General features: G+C 36.9%; 1 protein-coding gene across 11 annotated transcripts in view; it reads left to right on the plus strand.

Annotated features, from left to right (window-relative positions):
* Positions 1-19,316, plus strand: part of LCORL (ligand dependent nuclear receptor corepressor like) — a 78,950-nt gene that overhangs the window by 26,638 nt on the left and 32,996 nt on the right. For all 11 annotated transcript variants that reach the window (XR_010743428.1, XR_010743426.1, XR_010743427.1 and 8 more), the window contains exons 3-5: positions 5,051-5,130; positions 5,361-5,490; positions 14,508-14,762. Coding sequence is in view for 8 of the 11 variants with exons in the window: in XM_066317177.1 (XP_066173274.1) it covers positions 5,051-5,130; positions 5,361-5,490; positions 14,508-14,762 (465 nt within the window). In the remaining 3 variants the exon portion in view is untranslated. The remainder of the gene's footprint in view (positions 1-5,050; positions 5,131-5,360; positions 5,491-14,507; positions 14,763-19,316) is intronic.

Here is a 19,316-nt window from a genome sequence, read left to right on the forward strand (position 1 = left end):
GCATATCTTTGCTATTTGATGCCCTTCTGACTTTGTCTTGCAAATTAAATTCGTGTTTATCTAAAATAAAATGTTTCAGAGCTATTTTTTTTTTCAAATTCTGAAAATTTTTGTCAGTAATGTATGAGAGTTCTTCAACAATTAAAGCCTATTTCCATGTCTGATGCATTTATAAAATTGATTTTAGTTCTGGAGCCAACAGCAGAAGAGAGGTGGCATGGTAGGTTGGGATGCCCACCTTACTTTACTCTGGTTTTGCTTCATTTTTATATATACAGTATCTGTAACTTTCTACTGTCCTAAGTGCCACTTTTCACTTTACAGATAATGAAACTAAGATACAAAGCAAATAATTTGCCTTAGTTATAAGAAAAGGCTGGCGGAATTAGAACTCATGTTTTTAGACTCTAAGCAATGTGCCTGAATTACTGCATCTTTTAGGCTGTTCATTTTCCTCATCATAACCACTAAACTAGGGGACAGTTGATAGTCAGTGTGTCATATTATGGCTCATTAGCAGCTAGTGCGTTTCCTCAAACATGCCTCAAGAGATTATGTGGCTTTCTTGTGCAGACATATGTGAGAACTGGCTGAAATATATGCTGCTTAGATACAATAGCATTTTTTTCTCTTTATGTTGTTGGCTTTATCTATTGTGACATGTAAAAAATCAATGATGTGCATAAAATGTAATATGATTGATGTATTTCCTTCTTAGTTCTTGAAATAGTATTTGATCTGTAGGTTAAGATAATATAATATAATATTTTAAAGTTACTTGAATGAATAATAAATTGTGATGACAAATTTAAATGGTAAAAGGTACACTACAGTTTTATTAGATTATGACACTTTCCCAAGAAAATACTTTTGAAGCTTTTTTTTTGTGTGTCTTGTAGTTCTTTTATATGTAGGATTTACTTTGGACTTGCTAAAGTGGTTCTTGTCACCATTATTTAGCACCAGTTTGTTTTCCTGACTGCCTGGATTCTGCAGCTTCTGGTTGCAAAGGGGTCAAATTCTGTATCTTGGCATCTGACCTTGGTTCAAGCTCTGAACTGAGGCTTCTTATGTCATTGAATCTTTAGGGCTTTCTAATCCTTTCCTTATACCCATTTTCAGCTAAGTAGATTCACATATAAATTGTTATTCTTTAGCTAACTATCCATAAGTAGAATATAAACTGTTAAAAAGCTTTTCCTCTAATCAGGTGGTATGTGTGTACTTCCTTTTGGGGGGGATTATGTGCTGGGGTTCTATTCTCTGAAGCACTGAGGAAAAGCTGTCTCTTGTTGGAGAGAAGCAGCTCTCAATGCTCTTTTTCTGCCAGGAAAAAATCATCTTTATACAGGATGAAAGTTTATATTTTTCCTTATATTGTTTTGGAGTATTTATAGTAGTGAAAAATTATATTAGAAACACAAATCTAACAGAATTGGAGTTTTTATAAAATTAAAAATATGAAGGACTTGATAAATATTTCAGCTGTTTTAATGTACTTATTAGGAAGCAGTAATGCAGTATAAAAAGAAAGGGGGTGATATGTTCAAAACTGTCACAAATAGCTGGAAAACCTTTTGGAGTGCTATTATAATGAAAAAGTATTGGTAAGTAAGAGTTGAATTTTTTAAGCTATTTAGATTTACTAGACAATTATTTTGCATTTTAAGATATAAACATGAAATCTGTTTAGATGCCTGGATTAATTTACTTAATTTGGCATTACTTCTTTGGAAAAGTCATTTCGAGAAACAAAGATGTGAGCCTCTTAAGAAATGAAAAAAAAAAATCCTTTTTGTCAAAGTTCACCATTTTATTCTTAATGAATGGAAGTAAGTTTAACAGCTTTGTGCTAAAGGGTTTTGGTTTCAAGTAATAATCTGTACTGTGTTTAGTATTAAAATCCTGTTTGCACAGTCTTAGCAACTCTTTCTCATGGGCTGGCAAGCATTATAGGTTGTCTGCAAATTTTTCATCATCTGACCCCAAGCGAGATAAAACGGGGAGGGAAGATGATCCTCATGCAAAATTCAATGCAGCTGAGTAAAGTTTGTTTGGCTTAAAGTGCCTCTGATTTTTCTGAGAGTATGGCTGCCTGTAATCTGTGGTTAAAAACTTTGTACTGATCTCAGGATGCTTCTGGTGGTGGTGACCTGAGACAGTTAGCTGTCTGGCATTTGATATATCTTGTATATATCTGATGTCACTTTTGCTTAGCTCACTGGCAGACTTAATATGTTGTGTACATGATTTATACAATTTTGAATAAAGGGTTTAGTGTTATGTGGAGCTGATGTTTCTCAAGGTTTGCTTTTTTGGAAATACACAAAGGTTGCTATCTAGTTTCACTTTTCCCAGTGGAAATTCAGGATTCCAAGGCAGAAGAACTTCTCTGAAAGTATAACAGCACCTGTCCTGGAGTTAGGTGTAGAATCCCAAGGTTAATAAATACAGTTTTCATGGTTGCAAGGAAAACAACGAACTTCTTATGAAAAATAGTGTTGTTTATGCTGTGGACATCCAAAAGGAATAGCTCTAATGGACTGGGACAGGTAGATTAATTCAGCAAAAATGACTCGTTATCTCTTTTTACTTTACCGTGAAGAAAAATATAATTTTTTGTCTCTTTTTAATCATCAGCTGTCCAACCTATAAAAATTGCTGGTTTGCATCCCTGAAAGCATATAATACAATAATACAGAATTCTGTTCTAAATTAGTATTTTAGATCTGAGCAAACTAGATTTAAGTATTAATATGGAGTTACATTATGTTTGTGCTCAACTGAAGAACCTTTTTTTTCAGAGTGATTTTCAGAGTGATTTTATTCTGATTTTGCCTTTTTAATAATATCTTTGAGAAGAAATAAAAGTTTAGCAGTTGTGGGAAGAGGGTGGAGGACAGTGGGCAGTGGTAAATAACCCTGCAGACAGCCAGGTCAGAAAAGGAAGAGGAGAGAGGTGCTCCAGTCACTGGAGCTGAGATTCCCATGCAGCCCTTGGAGAAGACCATGGTGGAGCACGTAGAACCTACAGCCCATGGAGGACCATGTTGGAACAGATACCCACACTGCAGCCCATGGAGGATCCACTGCAGCAGGTGGAGGTGCCCTGAAGGAAGCTACAGCCTATGGAGATCCCATGCTGAAGCAGGCTTCTGTCAGAAAATGCAGCCTGTAGGGAGGAGCCCATGCAGGAGCAGGTTTTCTGACAGGAGCTGTGGGTCTGTGGAGTTATCTCTTCCTGAAGTGCCCTGTGGAAAAGGCACGTGCTTGAGCAGTTCATGCAGAGCTGTGGTGGTGGGAAGAACACTGGAGCAGTTTGTGAAGGCCTGTAGCCCATGGGAAAAGACCCCAAGCTGGATCCGGGGAAAAAAGACAAGGAATGTTATAAACTGAGAGCAGCCTTTTCCCATCCTTCTTACACACTTTGGGTTAGGGGGTGGAGGTAGAAGTGTCAGGAATGAAGCTGAAGCATGGGAAGAAGGGATGGTAAGGTGATTTAGTGTTTTCCCTTTCTTATTATGCAAATCTGTTCTTACTGGCTATAAATGAAATTGATTCTCCCTGAGCTGAGTCTGACTTACCTGTGACAGTAATGGGTAAGTGATCTCCCTGTCTTTCTCTTGACCCACAAGACTCTCCCCATGATTTTGCTCCCTACCATCTTACTTCCTCACCTCTGCCCTATTGAAGAGGGGCAGTGAGAACATCAGTGAATTGTTGGGTTGGCAGCCAGCCAAGATCAGGCTACCATCATGTGCTTTTGGAAGTAGATAATCTCAAGAACCTCCCTAAGCAGAACTTGACTGTAATTTATAGTATGGAGAAAAGGAGGAAACGTACCTGGTAATTAATAATGAGAGTGAAAAAGTTGTTTAGGTTGTAAAGAACATGAAGTGGAAATGAACATGAATGAGAAGACCCTGTTAATCATGTTTGGATTCACCCGCCAAAACACTGCAGCTGTAATAAAGGCTGTTGCATAACTAGGATACTGTAGGAAAGCTACTGCCTGCAGTGTAAGGAAGTCTGATGTAAAGGTAAAAGACATCATCTGGAGATCTTGGTCCCCATGTTCAGGAAACAGGTGTTCAACTGAGACTTGAGCAGAAGAGATGGAGTTGAATCTTGTGAGGAAAACGAGGTGGACTTGATTAGCCACAAAATGAACTGTAAAGGGTATAATGAAAGTCTTCTCTGAATGCATCAAGCTCCTAAATACCTAGCTATTGTTCATGGGTACAAGAATAAAATTGCCACAAAAGCAAACTGGAATTAGTTGCCATGTGCAATTTTAAACAAGAAATTAGAAGCTTAGTTTTAACTATTTGCACAGTTGATTTGAGGGAAGTTTCAAAGTAAGTGGTGTTTGTGAAGAGAAGGGTACTGGCTGAAAACTCTAATTTTTGAAATGGAGCTTAGTAACTTGTTTAAAGAGAGTAGATTGTGTCTCCATTCAGTGGAAGACTGGACTTGATATAGGCAATGTAAGTTCAAGTCCTGTATTCCCTCTAGACCAAATCACATTTTCTGATAAAACATATAAAGGTACTTTTCTAGATAAATCAAGTGCTGCAAGTGAGTATAAGGCTTGGATTTACCTATGATCAGTTTGATCAGTTAAATCATTTACCTATGATCAGTTTGATAATCTGTTGCTCACATGGTGAGGAATCCATATCCTAATTCTTAGCTTAGTTTACTACAAGTTTGCACACTTCAGTTAAAAAGAATGATGTCTGCAGTTGAGAGCTTTCTTTGCAGTATTCAGATGCTTCTGTGATGATGATGTATAATCAATTGAATTGCACGAGTTTACTTTTTCTTTTAAGGAAGGCACTCTCTGCTGTTTTCAAGTTGAGCTGTACAAGCCAGACAATAATTTGAAAATATTCAATTTGAAGAATTGAATATGACTGAATTCATTGTACCAATAATACATGTCGTATTAGTGATGGAATTTATTGAAGAGAATTTTAGGAAGTGTATTTTGTTCTTTAAATCATTGTTTGCTTGTTTAAAACATCTCCCTTTCTTTTCTTCCTTTAAGACTGTGAACCAGAAGAGCTAACTGACTGGTCTATGGATGAGAAATGTTCCTTTTGTAATTTACACAAAGAAACAGCCAGTGTAAGTATGAGCATTATAAGCATTAAGCATGACTCCCCAACACTCATTTCTTGGTATGAAAGTAAGAGTCAGAGAAATGAATTTTGTAAATAAGTTAATTCTGCATTATGACTCAAGGTAGTTTGATTTTAGTGGTTCTATTCTATTCAATAGCTTAGTAATTTAATTGTATATTTCACCACCAACAGACTAACTTCTGGAAGATGCTATGATCTTTATATGTTTTCTAGGATCGTGCATCAGTTTTCGGTTCTTCGCAGTCAACGCCTACAGAGGAACTGTCATCTCAGGGCCAGTCCAACACTGATAAGATTGAATGCCAAGCAGAAAATTATCTAAATGCACTCTTTCGAAAGAAAGGTAATAAAAGCATGTCTTTCGTTTCATGAAATATGACAAAAAATCTAGAAGAATCAAATTATTCAAAGTTAATTTTGTTTCCTAGGTATTTTTTTAATTTATGTACTGAAATAAATGTTTCTGCTGTTTCTCTTTTTTGTTCCTTTGGTTTTTCTTCATCTTTCTTACTTGAATCACCAAAAAAGTACCACCCTTCCTACTTGCCATTCCTCTTCATCCCCTTGCATTATGTGTATTATTTTTTCGAATCCCTGTTCATAAATTGTATTGGATTTTTCTTTTTACCACGAGCTGCTACTTTGTTTTCGTGCCAACCTCAGGTATTATTCTCGAGGATTTTAAGCATTTAAACGTTTTCTGTTCCTAAATTCTTACTTCTGGTTTTCAATGGGAAAAACATTTAGATGAGAGAACATGCTTTGCAGATTGCAAAATAGAATTCAGGATCTTCTTGCATGCAAGCTACTTCTTCAAGTACATCCAAGTTGGAGTTAAAACTTCTTGTCAAAATACAGTATTTGAGTAGGTCATTAATTCTTTGACTGTTCTTGGTTTTTGACACTTAACAAGATAGAGCAATACATTCAGTGAATGACAAGTCAGCTTAGTTCATGAAAGTTACTTGGTTACTCACTACCTACAAAAGCAGAAATACTAATTTTCCTGCTTAAATTCATGTGAATGAAGAAATGTGAATGAAGTTACTGTGAATACAGTAACTACAATTTTCATTGATTTTTCTTGGGTTTAGGATATGGATGTTAGAACAGCTGAGTGACAGATACTCTTGCCTTTTTTTTTTCTTTTTTTTTTTTTTTTTTTTTTTTTTTTTTTTTTTTTTTTTTTTTTTTTTTTTTTTTTTTTTTTTTTTTCCTGGGGTGACAGCTCTCTCTTGCTTTTAACAGAGTTAGACACTGTCTCCTCTTCTTCACATAAGTAGGAGAAAAAAGCAAGGTTAATTTTCTCCCTTTTAGATTGCTGTAGCAGGAGAGATTATTATGCCCTTGAACCTGGAGTGTGTAGAATCTTTTTCTGTCTTTGTGCCCACTTAGACTACATTTTACTTTTTTGCATTTTAAAGAAATGGAGTACAACAGCATTTTGAGTCCATCCTTTGGACTCTGGGCTTTCTTTCAAACCACCTATTTTCCATTTGAAATAAAATGTCCAATGATGTTGGCACCTCATTACTTCTTAAAGTCATATTATATTCTCATCACAGGCCCAATTGTGTGGCATCTCCCTAGGCAGATGTTTTAATTCCTCCAAATTACTACTTTGTCAGATCTCTTCTAGGTCTTGATCTAGTATTTTTCAGTATTTGCCTGCTTTATGCTCCTGCTGCAGATGATCTCTTTTGGTACTCCTTGAGAGGAACTTCTGTCATGCGAGAAGTGAAACTTGACGTGACCTAACCTTAGTGGAGAGTATGACTTCTAAGTGAAGTTTTTCACAAAGAACATTAGGCTTCTAGCACCTTCTTTAGGTTTGATCTGCCAGATCAGTAATGCTAGGTTAAAGAGGTTTTATCTATTGAAAAGCAACCAGTTGTTTTTGTGATTCTCTAAAGTACTTCTGTATTCTTGGGTAAGAATTTACTAAGAATATTGCTTCAGTTCAGGTTGTAGCAAAGTCTTTGAAGTTATTCAAATTATGAGAAGTGAAGAAGAAAAAAAAAATAGTAAAGGGCATGTGTAACTAATTTATGAGTTATTCAAGTAATTGGTATGGATTTTAGGAGGAAGGTGAAGAGTTTTACTAAGAAAATCACAAATCTGATTTCTGAATTTTTGTAGGTTTTTGAGTTCAAGTATCAACTTAGGAAAAAAGCAATCAAATAAATTTCTAGTAATTGTTTAGCTAAGGAATAGTTCTTATACCTGGTCCCAAACAAGATGTTCTTTCATTGTTAGAAAATTGTAGAATTCTTGGCTGTCTGTCTTTAAAATGGAGTAACACTTGTTTGGATTGTAAACTTCTCAAGATGATCTCCTCTCTTGCTATTACAGCAAATTTAGGCCTCATTAGACTAATGAGCAAATTAGAGAGTTCATTTGTTGGTCCCATTAATCTCTTATTTTGAATAAGTTAATATATGTTTTTTTTTAATTTTGCAGACTAGTTTGGGAGGATTTGGTTGTGGGTTTGGGGTGGGGTTTTTTTGTGTCAGGAAACTTGTTCAGAAGATCTCATGACATGCAGCCATGTTGTTGTCTGGAGCAGACAGCCATCAGACATTAATGTATGACAATTTGTCTGTAGAATCTGGGACAAAAGATGATAGAACTCCTACCAAAATGGGTAAACTCTTGAAATGCTGTAAACAACTAAAGTCTTCCCATTAAGAACCCAGCTTCACTATATATTAGTGAAAGACCAGTTTTGTAGTCAGTTGTTTGTGGGAAAGTCCTGTGCTCAGCAGACATGCCAACAAATCCAAAATCCTTCTTGTCATCAAACACTGATGGTTGCCATTAAACAACGTGTCTGAAACCCAGATGCTTTCTTCCTAAGTATGACATCTCTTTACCCTTTTGGTGGTCTAAGCAGACTGTGGTGCTTTTCCATTTACATAATGCTGAAGTTCAACTGTTCTGTTACGGGAAAAACACAGTGTGCTTTAAAAAATACATATTAAGTCTTTTTTTGCTGTGAGTATTATTGAATGTGACATGTGATCATAGTTATATTGCAGGATCACAGTTGTTTAAGAGCGTGATCAGACATTTCGTTCATGGACTATTAATTTTCTGTGTTTCTAGTAATACACATTGTGAGTTCTTAGAAGCACATTATTCCATGCAATATTAATGTGACCTTTGCAAAAAAAAAACCCAAAAACAGTTGTGAATCAGGTTCTGTCTTCACGATAGATGATCCAACAAGAGACGACTGAGACACAAGAAGCTCTTGTAGAAGTTAAAGAATTTAGGCACAAAATTATAGAGAGAATGTTTGAGATTACTTGAATCTTTCTAGATTCTCTGGGCTGCTCTGTCAAGAGTCTTCAATGCCATGTTTCCCATCCCAAAGTAATTTTCCTGTAAGCTTTTTAAAGCTCTTTATTATTTCTAGATATCGCTATTATGTTTTAAAATATTTCCATTCATAAATATGTCTTTCTTACACCATAGCATGAACCTGAATTTGAGTTCTCCTGTTCTTTTTGTGGTTTTCTTTGAGTTGTGTAGCTGTCACAAGCTTTGCTTCTTGGACAATGTATATTTAATTTAGCAAACCTATGACAATGTGATCATGCACACATTATCTCAGACTAAAAAAAAATGTTACTTTCTGAGGTGTAGTTTTGAGTTGCACACACTACTTCATCCAAAACATAGTTTCTTTTGATAAATAATCTTAAAAAATTTAATTTGTCCTTTAAAAATCTGGAAGGTTTTCTGTAATCACTGAGAACTCTGACAAAATTTGTGCAATAAACTTCTGTAACAGCTTTGCTGTCCCTCTTAAACTCCATCAGGAAAGAATGTTTAGTGGGGCTTCACTGCTTTCTTAAGGAGATAAAGCATACTTTTTGTCTTGACATCTACCTGCCACTGACCCTTCATGTCTTGATCATTTCAACTACATTTACAAGGATTCATAGAAATATGACTGAATATAGAGTAGTGAAAATTGCAACCTGAGTAGAGGAAGAAAAAAGGTGGAATGTTTATGAGAATGGAAGAGTGAACTTACTCCTTTTGTTTGTTGATTGGTCCAGTTAACTGAACTAATCATGATTCATGGCTCAGAATAAATAATTATATTCCTGTTTTAACATGCTGATGACCTGACAGTGACCTGAAGGATTTTACACGTAGAACTAAGAACATCACTGGGACCGTTGGGTAGCTATTGAGGTGGGGTTGTTAAAAGAAAATGTAGCTTTTTTGTGAAAAGGGGAGAGATGGAGTGAATTTATGAATCACAGTGAGAAGCAATCGTGTTCTTAGTCCTGCTTCTCACACAACTGGATTGCAGGGACAACGGGGATTGTGATTCCCTTCTGATTTTCACTGCCTTTTGGCAGTGATTGTGTTGGAAGACAAATTAAGTCATTAGGTTGACTTTATTAAAAAAGAAGTACTGGGTTTTGATAAATGGAATATTCTTGTGGAACACTATTTTGGGAGCTTTTAGGTCATGGTTCATTGTCCTGCCAGTCAAATATGACACCGGAGACATTGCAGTCATGATCACACATAACGTTAATGTGCAGAATAGTTAATAATAAAGATTTGAATAGTTACAAGCTCGTGCAGCACATAAACTGAGGAACTATTAATCCTAAACGTAAGCTTTGAATTGGAATAAATCATTGCAATTAGTCATAATTACATGATGTTTATTACTCTCTTCTCTTGCATTCAGACTGTTACCTTGACAATCACAAGCAGAAAGTATCAGATTACATCATACAAATTCAGTCTTTAATCCTAATAGCATCAGGTCTTCAGTGATCTGAGAGAAACTAGAGGAACATTAGGGGGCTAACTTTTATTCTAAACCTTTAGACTGTTCTGTTGGGTCTGAAGTAGGATGCATGTAAATACATGATCCATGGACTAAATACAACTGCCTTGTATTTTATAACAACTGTGGAAAAACATGAGTTTAAACAGATGCAGGCATGTAAATTTAAAACTTTGCAAGTTTTAGCTATAGTCACAACCCCTAATAAAACATCTTAGAAAAAGAAACCTATTCAGATCATACCTGATATGAATTTTCACCAGATATCTGGTGCCATCTGCTGATAACAATTAAGAAATATTTGGTAGTGATACTAAGTTCAGAGTTCTAGTACCTTTCTTGCCCAAAATATGTTTCATTGTGTTTAAAAATTTTATATGACTAATTACAAATTTCTCATGTGTAGTGGAAAATTACCACTGTGAATCACAAGGTGGGTGAAGTTCTTCCCCATGTTGGGTGGAACAGAGTGGGCAATGAGATACTGGAGAGCAGCACTGCAGAAAGGAACCTGGGGATCCTGGTCGATGGAAAGTTGAACATGAGCCAGCAGTGCCCTTGCAGCCAGGAGGGCCAGCCCTGTCCTGGGGTGCATCAGGCCCAGCATTACCAGCCAGGCAAGGGAGGGGATTGTCCTGCTCTGCTCTGAGCTGGCGCAGCTTCACCCCAAGTCCTGGGGGCAGTTTTGGGTGCCACGGTATAAGAAAGACATTAAACATTAGAGAATGTCCAAAGGACGGCAACAAAAAGGAGGTGAAGGGTTTTAAGGGGAAGCCATGCAAAGAGTCACTTGCCTTTTTCAGCCTAGAGGAGACTGAGGGGAGACCTCATTGCAGTTACAACTTTCTCTTGAGGGAAAGTGGAAGAACAGGCACTGATCTCTTCTCCCCAGTGAACAGACCTAGTGACCTCAGTGAAAGACCTGAGGTCAACCTCAGTCCCAAAGCTGTGCCCGGGGAATTTTAGGTTGGATATTAGGAAAACATTCTTCAACCCAGAGGGTGGCTGGCCACTGGAACAGGCTCCCCAGGGAAGTGGTCACAGCACCAAGCCTGACAGAGTTCAAGAATTTGGACAATAATCTCAGGCACATGGTGTAACTCTTGGAGCTGTCCTGTGCAGGGCTGGGAGCCAGACTTTGATGATCCTTGTAAGTCCCTTTCAACTCAGTATATTCTATTTTAAGATGGGGTCAACATCTTTGCAATGGTGCATATCAGGATAATGACAGCTTGTAAACAAGTTGAAACGAGAGGTTCTTTTTAATGTAAGGAAAAATGAGGACAGGCAAGCAGTAGAACATGCCACCCAGAAATTGTAGAGTCTCCCGTTCATGGAAGTATTCCTTACCTAACTAGGTAAAATCCAGAGGAACTCACTTTGACCTCAAAAATTACTACTTTGAATAAGCAGTTTTACTAGAGACCTCCCGTGGTACTTCCACCATGATTTACCAGTTAATGATTTACTTTACAGAACAGTCAATGTGATAGCAACACTATTTGCATTTATGGCAGATAAGTTTAGACTACCCAAGTCTAACCCTGTTTGAATATGCATTTAGCAGCAAGAGCACTTCAGATGCCAGCTGGGAGCACGTCTTTCAGAGTATATGCTCTTAGATACAAACACACCACCTCCTCATCATATTACCTTTTTAGAGTAAATTAACTTAAAATCTGTAAACTGCCAACTGTAGCAGTTGAATATATAAGAAATTTTGCTGCATTTATTCTTCATAAGGAAGTATTTGGAAATCATTACAAAAAGTAAACTAATGCTAAAGAAATTATTATAAGAACAAAAAATTAATACTTTATTATTCTAACTAGGTAAAAGATGACTCTGCTCCTAAGAAAAAGCTGACTTTCTCCTGCAAGTGTTTAAAAGCTTGGCTATTACCGGTGGCAAGAGTCTAAAGTGGAATAGAAAGGCAGTAAAAGCTTGACAGTTCTGAATTAGTTTTATCTTGCAGTTTTATAATAATTGATGCAGGGAATGGTGATTAATAAGGAGAAATCTGTTCCAAGCTGTTGCATTTTCCTGCTAATGGTAGGTCCCCTGTACTCTTAAAGGTACAGATCACACCAGGAAGTAAAATGAGTCTCCCTTTTGCACTGATGATCACCTATTATCCAGAAGTTGTCAAGGAGGTTTTTCTTGTGTTCATGCAGCAAACTAATTGCTCTGTGTAAGTAGGGTCATTCCAGACCCTACTCAATCTTGATAATGTTTTGTATAATTCATTTTGTGTGAGTTTCTGATTAAAGGCAGTCAAATTTTTGAGTTTTCAAGGTAAGCTCTTGCTCAGTAACTACTGTTGTCTGTAACTATTTCCCTGTCATGCAAACACTAGTTCCTAGATAATTCAGTTAATTAATTTAATGTCTTAACTTTCCATGTTCTTTTCTTGTATATTTGCATATGCAGTACTTTACACATGTTGCCTTACTGCTGCAATATCTGTTGAATTTTTTTTCTTTACTTCTAAGTGTGTCTCTAGGATGGTAAATCCCAGTTGAACATTTATTGAGTTTATTATTTAGGAATCAGGAAATAGGTATGCTCTGTTTATATTGCTGTGCCTGGGGGTTTCATGGTGGGGAGCAATCCTTCTCTTTGTAGGTATCCTCCATCATTTAGAATTCTATCTGATACCTCTCTTTAAGAAACATTTAACTATTTTAGGTATTTTGGTAGAGATCTGGTTAAAGATTGTTGGAAGATAGAGCTTTAACCATGAGTATATTTGTTTTATCATGCCTTGGGTAAGTTCTCTTGAAGCCAAGATGTTTTAGAAATGCTGGAGCTTCACTGTACCTCATCAGGCACTACAATGAGGCTGACCAAAGGGTGCTGACAGGAAGCATCTAAGCAGTGAGTCAGCTGCCCTCTCATGTGCTATAGCAGATCTCATAGGTACACGTTTGTAATTTCTTGCAATGCTCTATTGATGAAAACGAATTCTCAAAATGGAATATGTTTGAAATAAACCTGAACCAAACAAGCAAAAGATCTTCAGTGCATTCATCCTAAACTTGAGCAGCATTGATTGATCAGTACTGGCAGTCAGTCTCTTGATAGCAGATGGATAAAACTTCACTGGCATAAAATGCTGGAGCAAATGTGATCTTCTAAATTTCCTATTAGGAAATGTTTCCATGCGATCATCTACCCAACCCAGCCCTTTCAGTTTTTTCACTTCTAGGAAAAAAACCCTGAGTTTATCATCTGCTTTATCTGTCTCAGATTAAATTTATTATCCCAGTAACTACAGAGCCATGTTCCTTTGACATTTCCTCCAGGCAATCAGGGCTGAAAACTGTTTCACTCATGGCCTGTGAACTCAAGCATGGGCAGTGGTTAAAATATTGAAAAGGATATTTATGTGGGGCGGGGTGTAGAGTTGAAGGAAGATTGGGATAGTGAAATAAGTACTACTACTGCTAGTTTAAGGGAAAACACAGATTTCTGCGTGTGGTCAATGGTACTTGCCTTGTGAAATGGTGTGTTGCAGTCATCAGTGCAGTAGCACGGCTTACTTTGAGTTTCTTAATTACATCACTTATGCTAAGTTACACTTACATTTTGTTTTTTCTGTTGCTTCTGTTAGGATTCTTTTTGATGATTCACATTTGCAGTTTCAGTTACACTTTTTTTTAATAAGAGGTTTAGCTTTTTTCTGATAGATAACATTAAAATGGAGTCATATGTATCACATTTGTTTCTAAAATGAGATCCTTTTTTCAATTGAAATGTTACATATACAAACAAACAAAAAAGGATATACTCAGTTTAGAATAGGAAATAAAGCTTTTCTTCCAAGTGTTTTTATTCCTAGCACTTTGAAAATGTTCTGAAAAGCCTGTAAGATTTTACAGTAAATGTTTAAAACTTTGTTTGGATTGAATTGCTTATATTACTACAAATTGTATGGGACATTTTTAGTAGCATCATATCAATTTTGACATTTCAATCCTCAACCTACTATGGGGATTGTAATCTCAGGGTGGAACATGTGTTTTTGCTTTTTTTCTTTTTAAGATCAGTTCCTCAAAGTTCTAACTGTTCCATGTTATGAAGAGGACTAATCTTTAGAGCTACACTTTAAAGTTATTTTTGTTATGGTTGTTTTTTGGAAGTGACTTCTCTCTGTATTAATCCATATCTTACTTTACTTTCATGGTTTGTTTCAAAAGTCTGTTTTCAAAACTGAAAATGAAAGTCTGCAAATGAAAATTCAACTTATTTGCCAACAACACAGATTCTGAAACCCCTAAGTAATGCAACCCCACATACTCCTACTTGCAAGCTATGATAAAGGAATAAGGTAAAAAATTAATGATCTGTGCTAAATGTTCTTCCAAGTGACTTCCAGTTAGGAATGCTCATTAAGCAAACTTGATAGACATCCAAATTTGTATATTCTTTACACATGTACTTATTTAACACATTTGTGTGCTTATAGGAAGTATTTATTATAAGAAAAGTGATTAAGCTTGGTTCTTAATATACCTGTTGCCTGTGTTTTTTATTTCTAGATCTTCCTCAGAACTGTGATCCTAACATTCCCCTAGTTGCTCAGGAATTAATGAAAAAAATGATCCGTCAGTTTGCGATTGAGTACATTTCAAAAAGTAGCAAAATTCAAGAGAACAGAAATGGTTCATCATTTGAACCAAGTCTGATGTGTAAAAGTATCCAAATGAACCAAACGGAAAGCTCCCTTCAGGAAGAACAGGATAGCCCTCTAGACCTCACTGTGAATCGAACTCAAGAACAGAATACTCAGCAAGGTAAATTTCTATATCTGTTACTCTGTGTTTTGCTGTCATTTACTTATTTTATGCTGTCTAACTCCCTTAAAAAATAAACGTCCATGTCAAGTACAAACACTTTTTATATTGTGTGTTAGCAGATTACTTATCTAAGTATTCTGATTTCTGAGTGCCTGTGTTAAATAAGTGGCATTGGACTTTTTCAGCTTTGGAATGCTGAATCTAAGTCCTCTCACCTGTGCTGTCACAGGTAACAGTAGTTCAAAATTTTGTTGAAGAAATGGCTGTCAAAAAGCCTGAGAAAAAAGATGCTGGGTTTTCAGAGAGCAAATGTCACTCAGTCTCTGTCAGCTCTTGAACACTTTGGTTCTTTAAATACAGACTGCTTAGAATGATGGTAAAAGAAGATTAATCTGGGAGAAAATTTCCATACTTCATACCTTAATCGTTACAGATCAGTGCAGCTTTTGTAACTGAGAGTAAGGCTGGAAAAATAAAGTCTGTCTCACTATCATTTACAAAAAGGAAATAATTTCTTTGCCTCAAGGAATATTGCTATCCAAAACTGATAACAGTGTAATCACAAGAGTGTTTTGGACTTTGAACTAGATTTGGATTAGCAGCAGTTTTCAGGAAGGGTTGTGACTGTCATGTGCAACTGAAAGCAGTGGCAAAAGCAGCTTTTGTCTTATACTGACACCAGGGTCTGTGTTAATCCTCTAATACTGCATACCCAAGGGGAAAGTTGACCTGACCCATATGTCATGTACCATACTAAAAAAGTCGAAAGAAGAACTAAGTTTTTTGGGGCTTTTGTTTGTCTGTGGATTTGGTATATCTGTACCTAATAATGCAGTCTTTAATTGGAGATCCTTGGGGACAAGGAGCTCTGATGGATTCCTCATGATAAATAGACCTGTTTTAGGTTAAATTTCAAGCATCCTGTCTCTTTGTCAGAAAGAACATTCAGGAATACTGGAATTCTTGCTTTTAGTCTGTATGGTCAGACCAGTTCATGCCAGGGTTTAGTAAATACTTAGTGGTTTAAATTCTGAGGAAATACCTCTTGTGCTTGGATGTAGTTTTTCTGTGGATGAAGTACAGGTTTTAGAGGGTTACAATTGGCCAGGTTTAAGCACATTTGTTTCGCAATATCAATAAAAATATTTTCCTGATATCAGCACCATAGCATATTGCTTTCTTCAACAGCTGATTGTAAATAACTAGTCTTAAATGTTCATGAAGGAGCAAAGTCCCTAAAGGAAGGTTCTGGTCATTGCTGAGCCCAAATAAATCTTCGTAGAATAAAAGGGAAGGCAGAACGTGGGCAGGGCAGGGACAGGAAGAAAGTTATGCGGCCATCCTTTTCTGAAAATCCATTGATCTTTTGTCTAAGAAAAAACTAAAATATAGAGAAATTGAGTTATTTATATAATCTTTTTATGTTATCGGATTTTTTTCTTACAATAAGGCTAAGAAACAAGTTTAGAATTGTGGACCTTCAGTGAAACACCTAAATCTAAAATAGTTACCCAGCACAGACACTGTACAAGTTACACATGAAACTGTGTAAGACACTGCAGTGTCTCAGGACTTAGACTGCCGTATTTGCTGGAGTGCTTTTTAAGTGTTAAAGGTAACATCTTGCTGTGAAATTTGGAGATGCTAAAATGAAAAATAATAATGGAATAAGACTGTAGTTGGTAAAAGTTGGTTTGAGCATCTTACTTACCAGGGAAATTGTACTGTGCTTTCTGTTTTCCATGGATGTGTTAATATTGAGTTATTTTCGCTTTTCACAGTAGTGATGGCAGCACAAGCAAGTAAGTTCAAGACAAAAAATGTCAGCCTACTCTTTTTATTTCCATGGTGTTCTAAGTGTAAAGATTAATGAAAAAGTTATTTCGATTAGCTTTTGTCAGGGACTGTGTAGTTCTGTATTTTTCCTGAAGACAGTTTGGTTATAATAAAGTGTCATATGCTTATGGTAGGGAATTATGAAGGGTTTTTAATTGGATTATTTTTTAAATGTATAATTCTCTAACATAGTATACTTCTTTGATCTGGAGACTTATAAAATCTGTACCATGAATATGTTCTTAGTAATGTTTTTTGACTGTCACGCAACTCTCTTTGGTATTTGCTATTTGCATTTCCTGCTACGATTTCTAAATGAAGTGGCAGTAACAGAAGATAAGTTCAAATTTGTACATTGCTTTAATGGATCCTTGAAGTTGAAATCTTTCATTCAAATCCTGTCAAGCACATAATGATCTAAGTATAAATTCTTTAGGTTCACTTTCTGATTAGGCAGCTGTTTTGTATTTACAACAGTTATCTTTGAAATTAATGATCTAACTAGTTAAATAGACGATTTTGCGCGTTTATTGTGAGAGCGGTTCTTGAGCTTGATAAACAGGAGTAAACTTTATTTGCCAGGTTGCTAGAAACCGTGAGCAGATCCAAACTAAGTGCTAGCTCAGCACTGAAAAGAGATTCTTCCACTGGAATTCTCCATTAAAGAAAGCTTCTTACTGTCTTCCAGTATCTGGAGGCCATCTCTGAAGCCAAAAAATCCTCGAGTGTGATACTTGCTGGCCTGATAGCCCTGATTTTTGGGCTTGCATGGCAATGTTTTAGTAGTTAGGGAGGGCTGTAGAGTGGCATCTGTGAGGCAGTTGTGGCTTCTCTGTGTGAGGCTCAGCCAGGTCTGCCACAGACCCACAGACCAGGCTGAAATGGAGCACAGGAGTCAGGCTCGTGGTGCTGCTGTGAAAACATGTTTAAAAAAGTGCAAAAATGCTGGACAGGCAGAGGGGTGAGAAACAGCACTGGGAACAATGAGGTGAGGTGAAGCGGAAGGGAGGTGCTCCAGGCACCAGAGTGGATATTTCCATGGAGCACATGGAGAGGACCATGGTGGAACATGTTCCACTGCAGCTTGCGGAGCACATACTAGCCACACAATTCTAATTATTGCTTATTAATATAAATATTTAACTATAATTCAGGCAGTAGAAACAAAAAGAGTCATTAAAACACTGCCTCTCCTCCCTCCTTTCCCAGGTTCACTCCGGGTTCCCTTGCACTGATCACCACCACCCCTGAAGTGCATGGGGATTAGGTGTGGGGTGTCCACAGTTTGTACCTAATGGTTTCTCTCTGCTGCTGGACTTACCTCTGCCATTTTCTCATTCTTTTTGTTCCAAATTTTTTGTGTCTATCTGGCACTTTACCCCCTGTCTTAAATAGTTTTCCGGAGTTTTTGCCCAAGTGGCTGCAGGACTCAGCTGTGCCCGTCAGTAGGTCCCGGAACCAGCCACCTGGCCTGTCCTCACAGATACTGGCAGGACTGTGCCATCATCATCCAATATATGGCCATATACTTTTCATCTGGCGTTTTTCATGTTACAAAATAGCACTTCAAGTCAAAATGGGCTACTGAAAGTGGTAGTTAAGAATTAATAAAAGGCTTTGGTGTTCCTACTGACAGTTTCCTGAAAACTCTTTCTTGTTCAGAAGCACAAAAAATAGCCAGAAAAAGGCAAGGCAGCATCAGGAAAAGTACTGAAGACAAGCCTGTTGTGGTTTTTTACTACAAAACCCCTTAACTTCTGGGTGGGTAAGGTAAAGAAAGAGTTATTAAATCTCACTATATTAAAACTAGGTAGGGATCTCTGAAGATTCTTAGAGGAAGAAACAAGTAATGGGCAGATTTTGCTCAACAGTTCTTAAACGTTGGAACTGCTGTGACAAGAGGTCATGGGTCACTGAGTTCTGTTAGACTTCGCAGCTAACAGAATCAAGGCCAGAAACAACAGCTAGAATAGACAGAGATAAATCTCTTCACTTAGATCCCTAAGTAAATGATAGTAACTTCTAGGAGAGCAGGAGAGCAAAAAGCTGCAGGTCATAGCCAGGCTGATGTGCTCTTCCACACTAGGAGTGGAGAGTGCTCTCTCTGCCTGGAGGCTGAGGACTAAGAAGAGTAGGTTATGTGATCTAATAAGGCAGTTTATAATAGCTAATGAGAGAGTTCCTAAAACCCAGAAGAAAACTCAGTTCAGAAGTCAATGTAGGAATACCAGTTGTAGGAACTCAAGTCTGACCTTGTTTCTGTTGCTTCCCCTTCTCCTCACTGCTTCCTTAAAATCACTGGTCTGGAGGAGTTTCAAGTGATTGTGTTATTTTGAAAATGAACTTTGATCACACTTAGTTTCATCTTGATATTGGTGCACCTGATGATCTTGTTCTGAGAATCAAAGGCCAGAGGTTGAGCCATTTCTTTGAAGATAAGAATAATTTAGTTTGCATAGAAATAGCTGCATTAGAAGACCATGAATAGCAAACCTGAAAAACATCTGATATATTTTTCTGTATTATCCAGTGTTACATACTTCTTTAAATGAAGATTCACTTCTTAATAATCATGGCTTCACCTAAAGAGTGGAAGTAATTCCATATCCTTTATTAAAACCACCCAACAGAGTGGTTTTTCTAGTCTAGAATTCTTGCTGTAACACTTGTTCTAATTGATTTGTAATAGAAAGTTCTGGCTCAGTTTAGAGAAGA

Source organism: Sylvia atricapilla, chromosome 4 (assembly GCF_009819655.1).
Source record: "Sylvia atricapilla isolate bSylAtr1 chromosome 4, bSylAtr1.pri, whole genome shotgun sequence".
In the NCBI taxonomy this organism is placed as follows: Eukaryota; Metazoa; Chordata; class Aves; order Passeriformes; family Sylviidae; genus Sylvia; species Sylvia atricapilla.